Source organism: Styela clava, chromosome 14 (genome assembly GCF_964204865.1).
Source record: "Styela clava chromosome 14, kaStyClav1.hap1.2, whole genome shotgun sequence".
In the NCBI taxonomy this organism is placed as follows: Eukaryota; Metazoa; Chordata; class Ascidiacea; order Stolidobranchia; family Styelidae; genus Styela; species Styela clava.
The window spans coordinates 14,307,328-14,319,333 of record NC_135263.1 but is presented as its reverse complement, the minus strand read 5'-3'; the positions used below and the strand labels follow the sequence as shown (position 1 = coordinate 14,319,333).

Sequence of the window (12,006 nt, the reverse complement as noted above, 5' to 3'; positions counted from 1 at the left end):
ATTTGATAAGTTGGAATAGCTGAATTTGGTAGAAATATCTTTTGCATTTAATTATGATTCTCAATTGATAAACATTGGGCCATATTTTTTCTGTGAATTTTGAAAGTAATTTTTATTTTCCTGAGAAATTGGAATTTTGAACTTTTATTTTTCCATACCCAATAACAGTAAATTCCTTTTTCATTAATTAAGAGATAAGCCTGTGCATTAAATATCTAAATATATAAAACAACAATGACAGATATCTCACAAGAAGATGAAGTTGATTCTGAACTTGTTGCACTTACTGCAATCTATGAAGATAAACTAAAAATTGAGGATGTTGAAGAAGATAAAGTAATAACCATTACTATTTATCCTGCGACAGCAGAGGATAAGTCGTCCCAATATGTTTTCTTGAAGATTTCATTTACCTTGCCTCAAAGATATCCTACTGTGCCACCACATGTCAATTTTTCATTATCAAGAGGATTATCAGACTCAAGTTTAAGTGAATTGAAAAATAGAATGGATGAAATAATCGAAGACAGAGAAGGCGAATGCATTATTTTTGACCTAATGGAGCTGGCAAAAGATAGTTTAACCTCTAACAATATACCAAGTTGTGAATGCTCAATATGTTTATCAAATTTTCAAGAGGGTGATGATTTTTTAAAAACTGAATGCTATCATTATTTTCATTGTCATTGTTTATGGAATTATTACAACTACTGTGCTACAAATGACAAAACTACAGAAATAGCAAATTGTAAAACTGTACCTCCAAATAAGATCAATACAACAGTGCCTTGCCCAATATGTAGGATTCTACTAACACTGGATCATGAGCAATTAGCAAATGCAAAGCCACCATTGCTTGATACACTCGATGAACCAGACTCCCAAATAATGAAACAGTACCATGAAAAGTATGATGAACACTATCAGAAGCAACTCAAAAATGGTGGTTTAATAGATTTGGAATACGAACAAAATAAATTTCTTTTATCCAATATTCAAAGAAATTATGAAACTCAAATTGCTGCTGAGGCAGCTACTTCGGTGAGCGATCAAAACGACACATCAAGTGATGTTGAACGTAGGCAAAATGATAAAAAAGAAATTCAATCGAACGGCAACCAACGTCAGATGGGTAATAATGAAAAATTTCAGCATGGACGATCACATTATCAAAACAAGAATAGACAACAGCCTCATTTGAGAAAAAGTCATGAAAAAGATTTTGAGACGTCAGAATTTTCTAATAGAGGGAATAGGGTAAACAAAAGACACTATCACAACAATAGAGGAAGCCGAACTCCGCAGTATATTCCACATCGAAACCATCAAAAAATAGACACAAAAACTGATGAATCAGAGGACAAAAGCCGTAAAGCGAATTCTGGTAATGCATCTTCTAATGAAACAATGAATAAAGTCGATATATCACACGTCCACTTCACTAGATGTAGTAAAAAAGGAATGGCACATTGTAGCACAGCAGAAGACAGAAATGTACTTAAAGATGACGGTTCAGGTTCCAATTTTAAAAAATATGGATATAGACAATTTGATGCACCCCACCATTACAGAAACAATGATATGGGTAACAGAACCCAGTATTACAATTATAGGCCACACAGATTTTTCAAAAACCGGGGTGAAAGAACTGCTACTCCGAAAACTAAAAATCCCACCCCCTCCTCCATGTAACACAAATGCTGTAAACTGTGAATATCGAACATAGTTATGCGCACGAGATAAGTCTCCTATATTTTTGAGTGAGTGTGTATGACGTTGATAAAAAATATTTGGCAAAAAAAAAGAAATCCTATTTATGTGCTTGTAGATGTACTATTGCTTTAGTTATAGACCTATTTTTATAATATTACGGAGAATAAAGTATATTAATGTCAGAATTCTTAGTTTGTCGAGCCATGTACCGGTAATCTATGCCGTTATTTATGTCTTTATGACTTTGTGGACAATTCCAACAAGCTCCAAGCACTATGTCAGGGGTCGGCAACCTACGGCCCGCGACGCTTCACTTGCTTATAGTAACAAAACATCCGTTTTGACGAATATATTAGATTATATTATAACCTAACTATTATATATTTCACAATTACTCGTTTAATGAGCATATAATTTAATTATAATTAAGCAAATGGCAACAAAACGCAAAAAAGTTGATGCTGATGTGCAAAGGGTTCAATGGCGCTGAAATTATTCAAATGGAATTTTATGAGATTCAATGAGGAAATAAATCTATATTCTATTCGAGAGATATATCATTGCTTGATTTTTATTATAAAAAATACCATTCGTTCGGTTTTTCAACTTTCTAAAAGTATGTGCGGCCCGCGAGCGACAAAAGGTTGCCGACCCCTGCACTATGTTCTTGTCCAGATGTACGTCTCCTTTTAAACTGTGATAATAACCATTGGCAAGGCAAGCAGAGGGGAGTGGTTTAGGCAGTCATCCCTGGCTTCTTGGATTAATCTAAACAGAATAAGAATAGACTGAAGTCTCCCAGACCCAACCATACTACTACACTGTATGAATATCATACAAATTGTCGAAACATGTTTTACAATTTTAGATTTTTATTAATTGGCAACAAACTATGTACTGTAGTAATTAAAGCAAAGCATATATGATGGTGGTGCAAACGAAAAGGTAACACTGCAGTGTTATACAATAAAAAAAAATTAATAAAATAAAAATTACAGATAATATGAAATTCAAAGCAAATTACCACAAGCAAGATTTTACATTCACACACGATTGATATAAAACATTCGAATGGGTATATATGATAAGGGATGGATAAGACAGGCCTAAACCTTTTAGATTGGATTTTCATGGTGACTCGGTATTGCCAAGAATGCAGAAAACCATATAAAAAATACATCAATTGCATGCAATGTCACAGTGAAATAAATGGAGAGATCTAGCCACTAATTCATTTAATATTTTAGTAACTTCATGTAATTCTGCATCAAATACAAAGCAATTGGTTCAGAATAAACAATATACTAGTATTCACATCAATAAACTAGATATCATTGGTGCGGCATCGGAAGTGTATAGAATGCCAAGTAAAATATTCAAAAATCAAATGATGATTTCAAATAGGCAGAAATTTGTGTATTTTTAAGATACCCAGAGCTCAAACTGTTTGGTCTCAAAAAACAAAATTTGAGAAAAAGATAACAGTGAATGGTACAAATAAACTTAACTAAAATAGGTAGTGTGAAAAGAAGCAAAACCTATGTTTGAATTCGAAATATAATCCATACAGTTGGTAAACTATAATAAATAAAATTGCAACTTCGAATTGATATGCACCCATTTTCAGTGGAAGTGTTCAGCTACCAAAAAATTGCTTAAAAACAACAATGAAGTATATTACAGTAACATAGTTGGACAAGCAACTACTTTGAAGTGTGCCATTCACTATTATCAGTTTAAATTATAATATTGGCTAATGAGCACATACATAACTTAACAGAGAAATTCATATTGCATAACAAACAAGCACCTTCTCAGAAAATGTTTGTATGTAACTGCAGAAAATTACTTGATTTGCAAATGAATGAATTGTTACTAATGTACCAACCGAAAACTGACAATAGCTAATAAAAATCTACTAGTTATTAGCACTCATAAAATAACGTACATAAATCATTTTGTATTTGAATGAAATTGTATGTTTTTAAGAGGTAATTTTTTGCTATCGCAAATTTTAATTTCTATATATAAAACCACGAGTCTAAAAACAAATCAAAAATCTACAATTCAATTAATCATCAAAAAAATTAAAATTACAGAAAAATGTGCACAATAATTAAAATTGAATACTAATTGTCCCTCAACGTTTATAGATGCTTCCATCTCTTCCGCCAGAAGAAGTTGAGTCAGATCTTATCAATGGTTTGTTTGTGTCTCTTCGTTGTAAACTACTTGGTTGAGGACCTTCAACACAGCATGGAACTCTTATTTGCTTTGTAGAGACATGCTTGTATATTTTGTAGATCAACACAGCACCAAGTATTATGCTCAAAATTATAACACCAATAAGATATCCAGGCATGCGATAAGATTCCTTTGTATTGTTTGTAGATGTTGAAGACGTTGTCCCAGAATACACAACACTTTTGCCATTTACCGAATAAGAGAATGCCACAAAACACAGAAAGACTAAATAAGTTTGTTTTTGTAACATGATTTAATCAGTATACCTTGTTTAATACAAATCAAGAAAATGATTCTGCAATAATATTGAAATAGTGTGGCAATAAGATAATTCTCAGGCAACAAGTTTTTGATATGATATCTGGATACAGATTGTCATTGTGTGAAAAAATTATAATTCAGTAATTACTGAATGAACATAGGTAACATTGTAACTCCGTACCGTACTACCTACCGGTACCGTAACTCTGTTTTAACTGTGCAGTTATTACGGTATTAACTATATTACGGTTACTGCATCAATTAACTTTAATTCTGTAATTACTGAAATTCAGGAATTAGAGGTCACAGCCAATGGCTGAATGGGTTGCTCCTCGTCTAGCTTTACTAATAGCGATATCACGCTCTGTTGGGTTTAAAAGGACGGTACCCGATATTTTGAAACTCCTACTTCCTAACTTATGACAAAATACTGGTAGGCCTGCACAGAAATCCCAAAACACCGTCACCAAAAACATAAAGAAGTTGTAACGATTTGATCGATCGCCTTCGGTGGGGTAACTGCTTGCTAACTGGGCATACTATAGTCCGGAGTTCTGTCGGATATTTATTTTAACATTTTTGACTCCTTGATTATCTGAAACACAGCTTTTCAGCCAACTTCGATTCTGCTCAACGACTAACATAACGATTCTGCTCAATGTTCTAGAACTCCAAAAACCTCAAGATATTTTGTAACCGGGACTATTTTGCTAGCCCATCATCAATTCATATTTCAAAATCAGCATGGCGATTAGTCCGATTTTTTTTAAAACATAGTGAGAGTCAAAAATGTTGAACCTGTGAACTATTTATTCATGTTATTTGTATTGGGTGGTAACAGACTCTTGATGACAAAAATTATCAATATTGATTACCCTATTTCATCAGTCTTTTTTTTATGAAAAAATCATGAAAATACCCCTATTCCTTTTCATGTCATTCACTGAAACTTCGTCCCAACATCAGCATGCGTATCAAAGCAATACTTATTATGTTGTTCTTTGTTTTAATATACATAAAAAAAACTAAGAAAATTAAAATTATGACTGTTTTTCTGAAAGGGGGTTTCCAGTGAATCGACCAGAATGGTATCGAACAATATTAGCATACAATCAATTCACAATCGCATTAAATATTCTATAATTAAACAACTTCTTTTATACGCCACTCACTAGTGTAACAACCAGGGCAAGCAGGCAGTGGCGTATCTAGAGTGTGACAGCCATGGCTTGTACCATGGGCGCCGTTTGGACAGGGGCGCAAAAAAAGTTTTAATCGTTAAATGTTTCAATAAAATAATTTCGAATTGGTAATAACTCAAACTCGTAGTTTTACTCAAATAATACCGTACAATTCACTCATTTCCATGAGTGTCATTATAAATTGTGAACTAACTATCAAGGAGGGCGCATTTTCAAATTTTGCCATGAGCGCAATTTTATGTAGATACGCCACTGCAAGCAGGTGAAAAATATGAAAGTTGGAGTTGAAAAGATATATATATATACACGAAACAAATTTTGTGAAGTCCTGTTGCTGTCATGTTAAGGCCGATAAGGTGGTGGTGGTGCTTGGGCTGATTTTACATTTTTTCGGGGCTTTTTAGTGGGAATTTCCACATGCTCCATCGCAATATTGTCGTGCCCTTGATCAATATTTCTCTCTCCCACTCTTCTTCTCTTTTTGCAGCAACATGCACTGAAAACAGTAATATTCAAATGTGATCTAAATTTAAAATATATTGCTTACTGATAATGAGTTTTGTGAGAAGGTTAGAAACCACAGAATGATACCAAAGAACAATGGAAATATGGATAATGACAAAAGTATATCAGTTTAATATTTTCTTACCATAGACAATCACAAATACTATACAGACATGCAATGCCAATAAGAATCACAACAGTCCCAATGAATCCAACGAAAATGCAGAACCAGACAATGCTGTAAGTATCCTGTTATAAAGAATAGAATCGGTCTGCTTTTCTCGTATGTATCATAACAATACAAAAAGGAAAAAGGAATTTTGATAATCAACGTGCAACGGGCTGCTTACTCAACGTCAGAAGTCTTTAGAATAATATACATGTGACCCTGGAGACCAAAATACCTATTTGAGTCGAGGTAATTTAATTGATAATACCTATAAAAAATGGTTGACAATAAATACCTTAAAAGGGTCGATTTTTCCTATATCATCCAGTCGAAACCCGACAACTTTCTCCAGTTCGTTATTTATATTGTCGAATGACATTATATATGACTCTAGCAACTTGATTTGAAAATTGTTCTCTACCTTTTTACCAGTATTTTTAAACAGAAATGGAAAATTTTATTATTTCACTAATACTGAAAATATGAACTTGGTTTGCTGATGTCTGAAGGAATGGGGTTATCATATTTTTATTGTCTACTCTAGTCAAGTGTAGACTTGGAAAAAGGACACGTTTTGTTGTCAACCGAGATTGATTCATCAATTTATTGAAAAAGGAAATTGCTGTCTACTTCCAATGCTGTTGAATTAAGTATTGAAATCTCAAACCGAATAAACCGAAAAGGACAACTTCAAGTAGATTTAATAATCATAATAGAATTTTATCGCTGCAAAGTCAAAATACGCGTCGCTAACATTGCTCCATAATGAGACTTCAAAATCTCTTCTCAAGTCATAGCCTATAATGACTTCGTCTTACGACTACAGAAATTACCCAAAATTAACCCAGTGTTTCGTTGCTCGTACAAACGGTTGAGTGCACTTGAGTCGGTATCGAGTGTACAGATCATGTGATAATAAAAGTCGAATTCATTTTGAAGGCATTGGTCAAACATGATGCGTTGTTAAGTGAAACATAAAAAATTGTTTTAGATTTTGCGAAAAAGAATATTTCATTTCATGGGAAGAGACTTTTCCGTCAATGGAAAGCTCATGACAAGCTAGCCCTAATTAAATGCCCTCTTCATTTATTCCAATGTCATTCAGTATATAAGATGAACATTTCTTCAAGTATATATACATAAATTATATATATATTAAATAAACTACTGCTCTGCTCATGTAGCCCTAAACACAGCCTTCTTTTTACAGACTCAATCGTCAAAATATGGGTCTATCTAATATTTAATCCACAATATGCATGGTTGAATTGGAAATCTGACGTTTTCATTAGACCGCGTCGGTACGAGTAAAATAACCACTTGGCTCATTCAACGTAAAAATATACCATAATACCATTGACGAACGACCCATAAAATCTCCATGTAGTTAGGCATCATAATGGACTATTCTAAAATTGTCTTCGATATGAAAACTATCATGAGAAAATGTGAAACTCCTAATGCTTTTCAGTGTTTCACTATTGCTCAATAGTCTGTAGTCAAAAACTCCATACACGCATTGAAATGAGTAGTACTGTATTTCCGACTTTCAAATAATTTATTTTCATATAATACTGTTATATCATTTTTCATTACCAAATATATACAAAAGTAAATATGAAGGGGCTGCTATATTGGTGTATTTTCAAATATTGAATATCCTTGGGTTGATCCATATGGAGTATTCGTTTTCAAACCTAGTTTTAACAACAACTCTTGCCTCCTGGATTGTCTTTCCATTTGCATTTCAATTCGCTTCAACCTCCGCTCTTCTCTCCTTGACGAATCTGTGAATAAATGATGTGCTGAATTTCCTTGTTTGGTTACTTTCTATAAATTACACTCGAAATTGGCTCTTTTTGGCAACACTCGGTTAATCGCAAATATAGAAATGTGCCTGGTTATCTGGGCTACAAAAATCTACACCATTGAATAATGATATTGTTAAGAATGTTCTAGTCTAGTCAATATCTGAAAAAACGAAATTTGTTTTACATAATTTATCACATGTATCCTACGACATAAATTTATCTAATGGTGCCTTTCGAACCCAAATAAAATATACTCACCATCACTTGAACAACAGCAGCAGCAACACAAATAATAGAAAAAATCAGAAATACATCTGCAGAATTTGACAAGATAGCAACATAGTAGAATAATGACTACGAGTACTGAAAGTAAAAGAAAAAATATTTTTTAGAATTGTTACGCTATTTAATGTTTTGTGAGAATTAGATTCAACTTTTGTCAAAATGGGGAAAAGATATTAAGAATTTGAGAAGAGCCGTGTTCGATTTGACGGATTTTAAAAGGTAAGGTTGGTGACTTACCTACTGCTGCAATCGTTATAGCTACAGTTTTGTAATCAAATGTACAGAATCCCCATCTCACTCCCGACCACATACCATATTTTGATTTGCATTCCTTGCTGGTGAAAAACAAATGTCCCTGTGGTACATATTTACATCTAAAAAGTGGTGACATTGGTTAAACATTATATTTCGTTAGCGACACCTATAAACAGCAAAGACTACAGTAAACATTTTGGAGGTTTCAGAAAATCATCTGCAAAGTTCTCATATTTTTACTTACAATTTATCATTATCACACCAAACACAATCTTCCCTTTTCCCGCATATTTCGCACGATTTAAACGGACGACAATCCGCATTAGATGAAGCAGGTTTATTTCTTGAAACTGTTGTGTTGTGACCTGCGTTTAAAATTGAAATTTTTTTCTAATTGGATAATTATCTAGAGTTGAATGAAACAAAACGGAACGAATACCTACCGGTGGGTTGGTTTTTGCCTTGATTACTCCTTTTTGTTCTTTCGTGTAAAAATATTTGCTCATTTGAATATCTCAGTTCATCAGAATATACTTTATTGATTTGTTTAGCAGTTTTGTCAGCTTGTAGATATTTTGTATAACATAATAATAATATTATAAAATATTCTGCTAGACGCATGTCGTAGTTCTTGAATTGATATAACCTAGAATATGTATGTAAAATATGTTAAATTAGTAACTTACTGACATCGATGTTCGTACCAATACGTTCGATATTTATACCTTTATACTTATAATTATTCACTTTCAATTCTAAAAATTAAATACTTTTCTGTAACATTCATTTTAAATATTTTGTCCATAGTCCGTGAGTGCATTTTAATGAAAGATTCTAAGCCACCATAAATCCTACCGTTCCCAAATTTGAAAAAAGCCCCACTCAAAACTATACTTTCTGAATATTTTACAACTTTATTCTACATTTGGAAAAATGTCAGGAAAAGCTAACGTTAGTAAAATCACGAACCGACGTTTATTCTGTAATGCAACAGACAGGACAGTATTGTACAGTACATATGCCCGTTGAATTAATCTTCGCCTACAACGCTCAAACGCACTTTTCAAGATCAGGAATCTTAGCCAAAAACAAATTTCAATAGATTTGGTTTGTAGCTGTCTACCGGAGGGCATGTGACGTCACCAAAGTAGCCGTAGGCGATCGAAGAAGTATATCTTGTCGAACCAAGTTTGATTACAGATATGTGATTTAAGTGTATTGCTATCCGAATACTGTGTAATGTCTATACCGGTATATGAACTACAATTATCAAAATATGGTTTCAGGTAATACTTTGGCTCTTGAGTTTCCAGACTACCGAATAGAATGCCTACCGCGCTTATGTATAATGAGTAGTGAGGTTGAGTTATATTAACCCTTTCATTCATGACTTTTTCGCTCACAACGAAAAATTTATTTTTGTATTGGAATGAAGTATTTACGATGTCAATAGCATATATACTGAAAATGATGACGTCATCGTCGAGTTCTGTGACGTTGTTCGGGAACAACATCACGAAAGAAAGGGGATGAGTGAATTTTTTAAAATCCCCATTACTGCAATGAAACTACTAATAATGAACACTAACATGGATCAATTTTACAACGAAATTTCATAAATCATAATCAATCATAAATGTTTGCTATACTTGCCAACACAGCGAGCAAAATCCGCTTCTACAGATTTTTTCTTATTGATAGAAATGTTCAAATATATATATATATCGCTAGATTGAGATCGACGGAATAGTCTGGATAAGATGGGGACATTGTTAACGATTGTCGTACCAGTTCTTTTCTAGATAATGGTGGAGGTTTTGCAATAAGAGACTCAAATGGGCACCGATTCAATTGATTTTTCTAATGATTACCCGCTCTTGCACGCAGTTCAAAATCGATGCATGGACGACAGAATATCAAAAAATAAACACCTTCAGTGTTTGCTATACTCTCCGAACATCGTCCATGTAATTATTTTCAGATACTGATCTTTACTGTGGCACATATATATGTGTTGGACTAGGCTCATGGGAAAAGCGCCAATATACGAATCGTCTTTTTTGTTGCCTCGCAGATTTATCATATATATATAATTCCAGTGGCGGCGCGTGGTCATTTTGACAACCGGGGCAAGCTACTGCGGGACCAAGTCACCCCCATCTACGGGGACAGGATGAGCGCTGTAAGTTCTCCCATCATTTTATGAGTATAAAAACCATTCCATCGGTAACAACCAATCGGCAAAAGCGACAATTTTTAACGATAAAAAAGTGTCTTTAAAACCGGTCCAAGTCAAGGGATTAATAAATATATAGACATAGTTTATTTTGAAACCTCTTTCAAAAGGAAAGGCAATATTTACCCAGATAAATACAATGACATATTAACAGAAACTTCGGGAAAGCAGACAAAACCTAAAATAAGGTTTAAAACGTTACTATGAAGAAAGGAAAGTTAATGCAAAGATAAGGACATGCGTCGCTCACTCATAGATATATATGCTGCTACTAATAATTCCATAAACATTTGTTCGCAATTTGAGCACGGCATTTTCAAATACTTAGTGGTTTCAGAATTGAATCGAATATTTTTCAAATCCAATCTCGAATACTTGAAAGATTGGTAATTGAATGCGACTTTTTTATTGAATTACCGAAAACATACACTTCATAATTCAGGCAGCTGGTTTTGTGTTCATACAGAATAAGAAACCTGTTTCAACAATAAACCCCTCGCAATGACCGACCTAGATCTTTAGTAAACAAGAAAAAGATGGCGGCGATTCCAAATTTTCGTCTGACCGATTCCAAAAATTTACTATTTGATTTAAAATGCCCAACCCTATTCCAAGTTCACAATGGTAAAAATCAAGTGCATAGCAAGATTTATCATCGCCATAGGGGCAATAGGGGCAGCCGCCCCGGGAAGCATGATTTATGGGTGAGTTTGTTGCTTAGTTAGATGATTGAAATAATAATAATACAAATATTTCACTGTTTATTGATCATTGATTGATTTATACTCATGTATAACAAAATCTATAATTTGTTTATATCTCTTATTATTTTTGAAGTTAGGTATGAGGGGCATTACAATGAGAAACTCGCCCCGGGTTGCAAAAAAGTTTGACACGTCCCTGCATGTAACGCAAGTTTTTCTCACTGGCGCATTCGAATTCCAGCATTTAATATAATGCTTTCAATACTTGTCTTGGTGAATGCAAGATACAAGACCCATTACCTGATTTTCAATAAATGACGAAAATTTTCTACAAAATTAAAAAAGAAGTAAAAAACATTTTTTTTCAAATTTCAAGCAGTTTTTCAACAACATTTAGACATGAGTCAATTATTCTATTACCAAAGCAATGTAAAGCAAACGATTCCATCATTGTTCCAGAACTATAACTACCAACCACGGCCATATTTTTTATTATCTTCAATAATTAGGTTATCGTACGAAATCACACATGCTCAATTTCCGATCTGCATTAAAAAAAACTTTAACCCACTTGTTTCTAAACTTGCCAAGACAATATTAAACTATGAAGGTCACCAAAACG

The 12,006-nt window shown here is 33.5% G+C and overlaps 3 protein-coding genes across 3 annotated transcripts; 1 reads left to right on the top strand and 2 right to left on the bottom strand.

Annotated features, from left to right (window-relative positions):
• The first annotated feature begins 172 nt into the window (after window positions 1-172).
• On the top strand, window positions 173-2,239 carry LOC120340644 (E3 ubiquitin-protein ligase RNF25-like). Its single transcript, XM_039408956.2, has one exon. The coding sequence runs from the start codon at window positions 235-237 to the stop codon at window positions 1,690-1,692; it is 1,458 nt and encodes a 485-aa protein (XP_039264890.2). The 5' UTR covers window positions 173-234; the 3' UTR covers window positions 1,693-2,239.
• A 2,965-nt stretch (window positions 2,240-5,204) lies between these two features.
• LOC144432029 (uncharacterized) lies at window positions 5,205-6,564 on the bottom strand. Its single transcript, XM_078120038.1, has 3 exons — window positions 6,389-6,564; window positions 6,070-6,173; window positions 5,205-5,916 (listed from the first exon to the last, which is right to left on the bottom strand). The coding sequence occupies exons 1-3, from the start codon at window positions 6,470-6,472 to the stop codon at window positions 5,763-5,765; spliced, it is 342 nt and encodes a 113-aa protein (XP_077976164.1). The 5' UTR covers window positions 6,473-6,564; the 3' UTR covers window positions 5,205-5,762.
• Window positions 6,565-7,632: 1,068 nt separating this feature from the next.
• On the bottom strand, window positions 7,633-9,496 carry LOC120341539 (uncharacterized). The gene is made up of 6 exons (XM_078119977.1): window positions 9,414-9,496; window positions 8,888-9,090; window positions 8,689-8,809; window positions 8,427-8,563; window positions 8,163-8,267; window positions 7,633-7,880 (listed from the first exon to the last, which is right to left on the bottom strand). The coding sequence occupies exons 2-6, from the start codon at window positions 9,063-9,065 to the stop codon at window positions 7,723-7,725; spliced, it is 699 nt and encodes a 232-aa protein (XP_077976103.1). The 5' UTR covers window positions 9,066-9,090; window positions 9,414-9,496; the 3' UTR covers window positions 7,633-7,722.
• Window positions 9,497-12,006: the final 2,510 nt, after the last annotated feature.